Source organism: Lacerta agilis, chromosome 5 (genome assembly GCF_009819535.1).
Source record: "Lacerta agilis isolate rLacAgi1 chromosome 5, rLacAgi1.pri, whole genome shotgun sequence".
NCBI lineage: Eukaryota > Metazoa > Chordata > Lepidosauria > Squamata > Lacertidae > Lacerta > Lacerta agilis.
The window spans coordinates 95871352-95882018 of NC_046316.1; the positions used below are offsets into that span (position 1 = coordinate 95871352).

Consider the following 10667-nt stretch of genomic DNA (forward strand, 5'->3'; position numbering starts at 1 on the left):
GCTTTAATTGTAATGTTTACCATATTTTTGTTGCCGCTTTGTTAATACAGTGGTACCTTGGGTTACAAACACTTTGGGTTACAAATTCCGCTATCCCGGAAGTAATACCTCGGGTTGAGAACTTTGCCCCTGGATGAGAACGGAAATCGCGTGCCAGCGGTGCAACGGGGGGTCTCATTAACGAAAGCGCACCCCAGGTACCGCTGTAGTGTTTTCTAGGCTGTAATTGTTTTTACTGATGATTTGTTAGGCCGAAAAAGCTGCTCAATGCCCCCATGCTGGGTCTGAATACGAAACACTCTGAAAACTTGGGGAACCTGCAACGCAGACCTCCTGCAAACCCAAAAGAGCAGCAATCTTATCTCCTTCAGATATGTTACTAAAAATAGCCTAAGTGCATGGACAAGAGTCAATGTGAAAGCTGTGCAAACATCCTTTCTTCTCTCCATTCTGTGAGATTAGACAACTTCCAGGTGCACACAGGACTCCGCATTCTCATTGAGGCCAGCTTGAGAGAAGAGAACATGCTGTGGCTGGGTTGCAGTTTACTGCTGGCGGCTCTTGCAGGTACAACTCCCCCCCCCCAATCAAAAAATCTGGACAGTTTATCTGCCCCAGAATAGTCATGAAATGTTGGGTGAGGATGAACAAAACTGCAGTACAGAAGCTGGAATGCAAATCCATGGCCATCAATCCAGAAGAGGGCTAAGATTTCAGCGTGCAGGTAGAGGCGTCCTGGCAACTGAGGAGGGGAAGGAGAACCAGGCAGTTAAGCCAGGAAGCAGAAATACAGGAGGGCTATCTCCATTGTCAGTCATAATCAGATTTAACTCACTGATATTAATGGGCATCCCTAACTAAGTCCACTGATTTCAGTGGAACTACTGAGTATTATGGGACGTGGGTGGCGCTGTACTCTAAACCACAGAGCCTAGGACTTGCCCATCAGAAGGTTTGTGGTTCGAATCCCCATGACGGGGTGAGCTCCCGCTGCTCAGTCCCAGCTCCTGCCAACCTAGCAGTTCGAAAGCACATCAAAGTGCAAGTAGATCAATAGGTACCGCTCTGGCGGGAATGTAAACGCGTTTTTGTGCGTTGCTCTGGTTCGCCAGAAGCGGCTTATTCATGCTGGCCACATGACCCGGAAGCTGTACGCCAGCTCCCTGGGCGCCACAACCCCAGAGTCATCCGTGACTGGACTTAACGGTCAGGGGTCCCTTTACCTTTACCTTTACTCTATTACCGTACTTAGTTGGATACAACCCAAAAACCCATTCTCTATACTGACCATTCAGACTATTCACCTGTTGTTGTTGTTCAGTCGTTCAGTCGTGTCCGACTCTTCGTGACCCCATGGACCAGAGCACGCCAGGCACGCCACTATTCACCTAGTCCCACTTTATTAAAAAAGCTCAGTGGTGTCCGACTTTCCACAGCAGCATTTGGTCAATATGTGCTGTCCATTACTGAATTTGTTCTGTAACAGTGTGTGAAACTGACATATCCCTAAGCAACTTGGTCCCAAAGTACCTTGAGATCCCAAAGTACTTACTTTCCAAATTGACCACCAAGATCTGTTGATGGGACCCTTCTGTTGGTCCCCTCACCTTAATGAACCCTGAGGTTTAGCTGGATGTCATTGGAATTGAGCCTTTGGGGTGGCAGCCACTGCCCTGTGGAACTCCCTGCCACCAAGAGCCATCCCTCTCTTCAGACATCTTTTGAAAACTTGAATGTTTAGACAGGCCTTTGTAACATGAATCTTCTTTCATAGAATTGTAGAGTTGGAAGGGACCCCTACGGTCATCTAGTTCAATCTCCTGCAATGCAGGAATCTAATTAGTATTTATTGGCATCATAATGATGTTTTCATTCTGATTTTATTCTTATATATAGTACTCCACATTTAATAGATAGATAGATAGATAGTGCAGGTTGCAAGAAAATAAATTAACAGTTCATATCAGAATAATCAAAAGCAGTCAATTAGTTGGGCTGATTGCACAAAGAGGAAATGTCACTATTATATGGGGCAAACCAGCAGTGTACTATATAAAGTTACCTGTTATAGTTACTGTTTTGGAATAGTCTACAATAATACATTATGATCTTTCCTGTGGCTTAAAATTGTGGCTTTTATTTTAGCAGTATGAGTGATGGTATGTAGGACTCTGGCAGAAATTAATCAGAAATTAAGCCAGCCACACTTACTTACAATATGATACAATAATTCAAAGGATTCCTATGCAGGGAGATGGAGGTAGAAAGCAGGATATGGTGGCAAAAGGTTGAGCCTTTGTTTACTAGCAGGAAGAGATTGCATGCAGTGCCCTCATCTAGCTAGTCTGGCTGGCAGATGTCATGGGACAGGCTGGATCCCTATTTCCTGAGTTCACGAGGCCACATTGCATTTTAGCATGTTCCTAACCATGGAAAAAGTCTTGATTTTTTCCTCTACCAATTATATATTGAGCTGTTGCAGCTGCTGAGAAGTTGGTTGGTAGTGCCAAGTGCCAACAAGATTCTGTGCCATGGCAAGTCTCCCTCCAGTCAGTGCACCATGTCTGCAGTGGGGCCCTCGTCAGCCAAGAATGGGTGTTGTCCTCAGCTCAATGCAGCAGGAGGTGGGTATAAGCCTGCTTCACACCCTTTGCACACAATCTGTCTCCCACAGGGAATAAAGTCCATTCTCTGTTGTTGTCTGCTCTGTTCTCATAGGAGGGCAAACTTTCCTCAACTTGTGCATTTGACTGCCTGCCTGCAAGAATCCTTGAGGGTGAGCAAGGAATCTTTCAACCCAGGCCAAGGCAGAAAAACTCTTGGGAGAACACTATTGACCCACCTGCTCTCCTTCCAGCAGCCCAGACCACATGGAGGTCTGGCTTGGCCTACAAGTCCCTGAGACTCCTCCTAAGGAGAAGCAACAGGTCATTGCTGCTGCCAAGCTGGTCCCTCATAAGCAGTTCAACAACTACACACTGGACTATGACATCATGCTCATCAAGCTTGCACAACCAGCTGTCCTGGGTGAGCTTGTGCAGCCCATCAGTTTGCCCAGCCAATGTGTCATAGCTGGGACCCAGTGCCTGGCTTCAGAATGGATCAGCAGCAACCGTGAGTACAGAGAGGGTGGTGCTGAGAGACTAACCAGGACCAGCAACAACTGTGAGACTGGAGCAGGGGGCTGCTGAAAGATGCCCCTCTTCGTGGCCGTGGGGGATTATGGTTGGGACGCGCAAGGGGGCACTGAAGTTCCTTAGTGATGCATGGGATAAATGACACCATGCAAAAAAGGGAAGGGTAGATGAATGGCAAATGGTGGGATGGAGGCATCAACAATTCATTGCACTATGATAGATTCATGGCAGGTGGCAGTGCCCCTTTGAAGCAGCAAGGAGAGAGGGGTGAGGCTTGAGCGTAAGAGTCTCCCTTCTGCCTTGCTAGGCAGCTGCTCAGGATCAACATATTTTGGGCTTACAGCTGATGGAACAGACAAGCTTCTAGAGTGCTCCTACCTTCCAGTCACATCTGATGCCACGTGCAACAATGTCTACCCAGGACGGTTCACTGACAGGATGCTTTGTGCTGGACAGCTGGACAGCAGCCAAGATGCCTGCAAGGTGAGGCTCTTCTCTTTTTACTGGTAAGTCCAGTGATTGGAGTGGGTGGAGCAGACAAGCAGAGGCATACCTTGACTCCCTTGTGACCTTGGCCAGAAGCTGGGAGAGACCATGGACCAGAAACTCAAAAAGTTTGCTTTTTGTCACCTTTCATGCTCTGTGATTTCCTCCATGACCATCAGGACTGCTCTTCTTCCTCTCTCCCTCCCTCTCTTCCTGCAACTCTCACCTGCTGTCTCTATCTTTCTTCTCTCCAAGCGCCACTTGGCACTCCACTCACAGTTCCAATTGCACCACTGGCCAACCTGGGAGATGGTCCTGCAGGGCTGGTGAGATAGGTGCCTAGAGGAGCCTGCATGCCTTGCCTGGGCTCCCAGATGGGCATGTGTGCTCCTAGCCACTCCAAGCCATGGTTGAGAGGTGTGGTTTTGGTGGCCCCCTGGGCCTGCACTTTTTGGTGGGAGGTAAGGTCATATAGGTGTCCCTGACTTTGAGTTCAGTAACATGGTCTAATTATGTGCATCCACACACACCACAGATGAATGCTTCCCTTCAGACTAGAGCTGTCCCCATCCAAATCTCTCACAAGCACAAGCATGCTCCATAGGCAGGCTAGTAGCTACTGGCCAGACATTAACCAGAACAAAACAACAAAGCATAATATATTTGAAAAGTACAGTAAAAAGCCATGTGCCAAATCCTCCCCATATCTAAGTTAAATAGCATTTATGTCATTCCCACATTCTTGAGAGGGACAGAGGAGCTGTAAGTGCGCGTGCACGCTTGCACACACACACACACACACACACACACACACACCACACACACACACACACAACCCAACAGGGGAAGGGAAATTCTCCAGCTGCAAGAGCCAGCCTCTTGGGACCACTCAGGAGGTATTTGAGGCTGGGGAAAGCCTCACACAGCTCCCTCTCTCCTGCTGCAGGCAGTGCTGCAGGGCCTGATAGTTCAAATAACAACAGTGAGAAATTGCCATGATTTGGTCCTGTCCCCTGGGGAGTCCCAAAGCTGTTGTCTATGTCTTAGGGAGATGTGGGCAGCCCCCTGGCATGTGAAGAAGCCCTGCAAGGACTGCTGTCCTGGAAGAAAAGCTGCAGTGAAGAGAACCGGCTGGGGCTGTACACCAAGATCTGCATCTTTGAAGACTGGATCCACTACACAATTGCCAACAACTGAAGAGCAATAAAGCCAGATTGAGCTCTGACCTGATATCTCGCTGCTCTGAGAGAGGCCCTGTGATCTGGCACCACCAGCAATGCAAGGACTATCTCTTCTCTTTGGCGATCCCTCATAGCTGAGTAAGATTGTCTTCCATAAACACGGTTTTAACAATGAGTCCGTAAGTGACTGTGGAGGCCAATTCTGGATCCACACGTCCTTCCACAGTGGAGACATAGGTTTCTGGGTGGGAGTTGATCACGGTGTGCTGTAGCGGAGAAGCTGCTGCTTGCCCGTCCCGCCCAAGCCTGGCCAGCGCCCCCTCCATTTTGGCGCCCTAGGCAATTGCCTAGTTCGCCTAAATGGACGTGCCGGCCCTGGCAACAACAGCAGTAAAAATAAATGCAGGTAAAATACTTGTGTATTTACAGTGAAAGCATGAGCCTGATGCTGGAGGAAGCAGGTGGAAGTCTGCTCCCATTGGCTGGTTGAAGAGAGTGAGAGAAGGAACAGAAAATACTTCTTTGCTTCTTCCCTCCCAAGAGAGGAGGGGAAATGAAATAACACAGAGCCTTCTCTACCAATTGCATTGGTCTGAGTCCACCTAACCAATACTGCTCTGTGATTTTAATCCCTACACATGCTTACTAGTAAGAATATGCATTTTTAATTTGATTTCTAAGCTCCCACATGGAGCAGTTTTGTTAGCATCCCAGCCTTCCATGGCCTAACACAGTCAAAGCTCCATGAAAGAACACTAGAGCTGGCTCTGAAGTCTGCTTGTTTGTGAAATGAGGCACTTGGGGTGCTCAGAGGCCCGACCCCTCCAATGGATGCCAGTTGCAGGTCTGCTGATTCCCATACCCCCTAAGGTACCCATCTCATACACCCCTTGCTGCCAAGGAAGTGCCTGGAAGGTGGAGGCACAACCTCTTCAGTTTTTTGCTCTTCATCACAACTGGCTATCAGTTGTACTTCAGGAGGCCATCCAACAGTCCCTTACCTAAGCTAAACCCAGCCCCCTTGCCCACTTCACCAGCTTCTTACAGACTTCTCAGTTCTGTTTTCCCATCATTGCCAACCACAGAGATGCCAACTGAGAGTGCCCACAAATGGCAAGTTGAGTTGAGTTTGCTCATACGCTATGTCACTTCACTGAATGGTGCCCAAAGCAGCCTGAAACAAACCCCAACTGATTATCAAAACACAGCATCCTTGGAGGTTGCTACTGCTGCTGAAAGCTCTTAACTCTGTCCCTTGATATAAACAGGGTTAAGACTGTTGACATCCAGAAGGCATCGGGTGGCCAGCTGGCTTGCCCCCATCTTTATCAGGCCTTCCCCGGCCAAACTGCCAGGCGTCCTCCAATGTCTGGTGCAACGAAATAGCGACTCAGGTTTCTCTGAAGCCTCTGAGACCTGAGCACACTCTATTTGCAGATCACGCTGCGCAGACAGAAGCGGCACGGGAGGCTTGTGTGAGCATATTTACAAGCAGTTTATTAAGCAATACTCAGGACAAATAAAGACATGGCATCTCTCCTTCTCAGAGAGAGAAGGGAAAAAAGCAAAAGCTATACATAATGGAAATTCCCAGCAATCTCTGTGCTGGTGTATAAACAGACATGTGACACGCAACAGTTCCTTGTCTGTACCCTTAAGGTGGGATGGAATCTTAACAATGACAGGAGGGATGCATTCCATTGTCTGCAGGCAGAGGTGGAGGAAGGGGGTGTGGTGGGTGCGGGTCACCCCAGGCGTCATCACTGAGGAGGGTGACAAAATGCTGGGCGGCACTCACCGTGGGACCTGCAGTGGTCAGGACCTCATTAGCAGGACCAGTGGTCAGGGATGATGGGCCTTGTACTCCCACAACATTGGGTGAACCAAGGTGGAGAAAGGCTGCTCTGCACTGACTGGCAACCACTCTCTATCTCACACGAGGCAGAGATACTTGGATGCATTGCGTTTGGTGCAGAAGTTTCCCCTACACAGGTTGCTCTCTCTGTGGTCTTTGTGATCTTCAAGAACAGGCGAAAAAGCCCACTGCCAGACCTTTGGCAAACACACAGGACAGAAGTGAAATCAACTGAATCATTCGAAGCAAACTTAACAATAATCATAGAATCATAGAGTTGGAAGAGACCCCAAGGGCCATCCAGTCCAACCCCCTGCCAAGCAGGAAACACCATCAAAGCATTCCTGACAGATGGCTGTCAAGCCTCCGCTTAAAGATAAGGCTATGGCTATATGCACACTAACTTGAAATAAATTTTGTTGAGATCAGTGTGACATTTGGGAACTTGGGTGAAACTATCTTGAAATGGGCAAGTCAGCACAGAGGTCTTTTGTTTTTGTTTTTTGTCTTTACATTGAATGGCTGCAGTTCTGTCCTGCACATTTTTCTGGGAACAAGTCCCAAATTTATGGGTTCAAGGAGAGGTCCAAAGAAAAAATCTATGCCAATCCAGGCTATTTGCCACAGAAAGGCCTTCATTTGGCACCTACACCCAAGCTAAACACTTTGACAGTTTGCCTCAGTTTCTAGAGAATTGCAGGCTTCAGAGATCCCCAAGGGTCATCCAGCCCACCCCCTGCAATGCAGGAAGTACACTTTGATTGCAACTGACACCCAGTCACTGTTGCTCATGAGCACCAGAAGCAGGTGCTGTCCCCTTCCAACGAAAACCCAATCTGTTTTTGGAGGTCTCCTGACACATCTCAATGCACACCAGTGTGAGAGCCAGTGTGGTGTAGTGGTTAAGAGTGGTAGACTCATAATCTGGGGAACCGGGTTTGCATCTCCGCTCCTCCACGTGCAGCTGCTGGGTGACCTTGGGCTAGTCACACTTCTCTGAAGTCTCTCAGCCCCACTCACCTCACAGAGTGTTTGTTGTGGGGGAGGAAGGGAAAGGAGAATGTTAGCCGCTTTGAGACTCCTTTGCGTAGTGAAAAGCGGGATATCAAATCCAAACTCTTCTTCTTCTTCTTCTTCTTCTACACCTCCTCAGATCGGGCAGGTGGCCATGTTTCCATTTCTCTATTTCATGAAAAGAATGTGTTGCTTGATTGTGTTGCTTGACAAAAAAACCTCGAAGCAGTTTACAAAACCAGCAAAAGCACAGGCAAGTGCAGCAACATCCTTGGCAGTGAGCATGGGTGTAGCGGGGGAGGGGGCACGTTCATGACAGGAGCAGCATGGGATTTTCACCTGAGTAAATGCAGGACGGGATGCCAGTATGGCCGAGAACCATAGCTATTGAAGGGGGACCTCCACGGACAGATGTAACCTACCAAGCAATGGGCTAGGCTGGGGAGGCGGAAAGCGGAGACCAGAAGCTGAACATGTGTCAATGCTGTGATGCAGCAGCAGCAAAAAAAGGAAATGCTATTTTAGGCTGCATCCACAGAAGTCTAGAGTCCAGTTCAAGGGAAGTCATAGTCCCACTCTCTTCTGCCTCAGTCAGACCACCCTTGGAATCCTGTGTCTGGTTCTGGGGCCACAATTGAAGAAGGATGCTGACAAGCTGGAAGGTGTGCAGAGGAGGGAGACCAAGACGAGCAAGGGTCTGGAAGCAGCGCCTTATGTGGAGCGCTTGAAGGAGGTTCACACCAGGAACAGAGGAGGGATCAGCTGAGGGCACGTGCGGAGAGCCAACCCAATCCCAAGTTTTTCCGCCTCCCCCTCGTTTGCTCCCCCCATGGGCGTAGCCAAGATTTTTGTTAGGGGAGGGCATGACTTTTTTGGGGGTAGAACCGACGTGATCGGTGCCCCCCACCTTCTCCTGGCTCTGCCCATGGTTTCTCCTCCTTTGCCCTGGCCACCTCACCTCGGCTCGGCTCCCACCACCCCCTCCACCCCCAAGGCCATCTTAAGCATATCTGGCGCCGTGGTGCAAAGCTCCCTCTGGTGCCGCCCCCCCCCCCCGGTTTCCCAGAGTTGTTGACTTTTTTTTAGGAAGGACGGCACTGCCAGCAGGGCTGGAGGAGGCAGGCAGCAGCTGGAGGGCGGCTCCTCTAGCAGGGAAGAGGCGGAGGCTGGACACAGCGCCTCCCGGCTCAGCTGGCTGCTTCATGCCATGGTGGCCACGTGAATCATCCCCAAAATATAATTATAAACAAGCCTCTTACATATGTATCTTAAGTATGTATACAAACTCAATGAGAGGCGAAATAAAAATAAAAATAAATGTCCAGTAGCACCTTAGAGACCAACCAAGTTTGTTCTGGGTATAACCTTTTGTGTGCATACACACTTAGCTTATACCCAGAACAAACTTAGTTGGTCTCTAAGGTGCTACTGGACATTTTTTTTAATTTTTAAATTTATTTTGACTGCCTCAGACCAACACAGCTACAAACCTGAATCTAGAATCAATGAGAGGCATGAGCTTGGTTTTGCCAGGTATGCTGGCATCCGTCTGTCTTGGAAAACAATGCAGGAGTGTAGCTTTTGCTGGCTTATCTCATTGCAAATAAAAAACATTATTTTGATACTATATTACATTGCACAGAAATGTTTAAATGTTCTTTGATTGTCCTTGAATCATCCCAACACACTTGTCATCCACGCCTTTTGAGAAACTGCAAGCTTGCAGCCTTCCACCAGAGAGGAATTCAAACAAATAGCCAGCACGTGTAGAGACAAAGTCAGAAAAGCTAAAGCACAGAATGAACTCAGGCTTGCTAGAGAGGTTAAAAGCAATAAAAAGGGCTTTTATGGGTATGTCCGTAGCAAAAGGAAGAACAATGAAACAGTGGGGTCACTTAGAGGAGAAGATGGTGAAATGCGAACAGGGGACAGAGAAAGGGCAGAACTCCTCAATGCCTTCTTTGCCTCAGTCTTCTCCAAAAAAGAAAACAATGCCCAACCTGAAGAATATGGAGCAGATGATTCAGCAGGGGAAACACAGCCCAGAATAAGTAAGGAGGCAATACAAGAATACTTGGCTAGTTTAGATGTATTCAAGTCTCCAGGGCCAGATGAACCACATCCAAGAGTATTAAAAGAACTGGCAGAGGTGATTTCAGAACCACTGGCAGTAATCTTTGAGAATTCCTGGAGAACAGGCGAAGTGCCAGCAGACTGGAGGAGGGCAAATGTTGTCCCTATTTTCAAAAAGGGGAAAAGAGAGGACCCAAACAATTACCGCCCAGTCAGCCTGACATCAATACCAGGAAAAATTCTAGAGCAGATCATTAAGCAAAAGGTCTGTGAGCACCTAGAAAGGAACGCTGTGATAACTAAAAGTCAGCATGGGTTTCTGAAAAATAAGTCATGTCAGACCAACCTGATCTCATTTTTTCACAGAATTACAAGCCTGGTAGATGAAGGGAATGCTGTGGATATAGCCTATCTTGATTTCAGCAAGGCCTTTGACAAGGTGCCCCATGATATTCTTGTAAAGAAGCTGGTACAATGCGGGCTAGACAATGCTACCATTCAGTCGATTTGTAACTGGCTGACTGACAGAACCCAAAGGGTACTCATTAACGGCTCCTCTTCATCCTGGAGAAAAGTGACTAGTGGGGTGCCACAGGGTTCTGTCTTGGGCCCAGTCTTATTCAACATCTTCATCAAGGACTTGGATGATGGGCTTGAGGGCATCCTGATCAAGTTTGCAGATGACACCAAATTGGGAGGGGTGGCTAATACCCCAGAGGACAGAGGACAGGATCACACTTCAAAATGACCATAACAGATTAGAGAACTGGACCAAAGCAAACAAGATGAATTTTAACAGGGAGAAATGTAAAGTACTACACATGGGCAAAAAAAATGAAAGGCACAAATACAGGATGGGTGACACCTGGCTTGAGAGCAGTACATGTGAAAAGGATCTAGGAGTCTTGGTAGACCACAAAC

At 48.1% G+C, this 10667-nt stretch overlaps 1 protein-coding gene across 1 annotated transcript; it reads left to right on the plus strand.

The window, feature by feature from the left end:
* The first annotated feature begins 398 nt into the window (after positions 1–398).
* On the plus strand, positions 399–4848 carry LOC117046414 (trypsin-like). Its single transcript, XM_033148218.1, has 5 exons — positions 399–567; positions 2474–2624; positions 2858–3114; positions 3445–3620; positions 4671–4848. Exons 1-5 carry the CDS (start codon positions 399–401, stop codon positions 4818–4820), a joined length of 903 nt encoding a protein of 300 aa, XP_033004109.1. The 3' UTR covers positions 4821–4848.
* The last annotated feature ends 5819 nt before the right edge of the window (positions 4849–10667 follow it).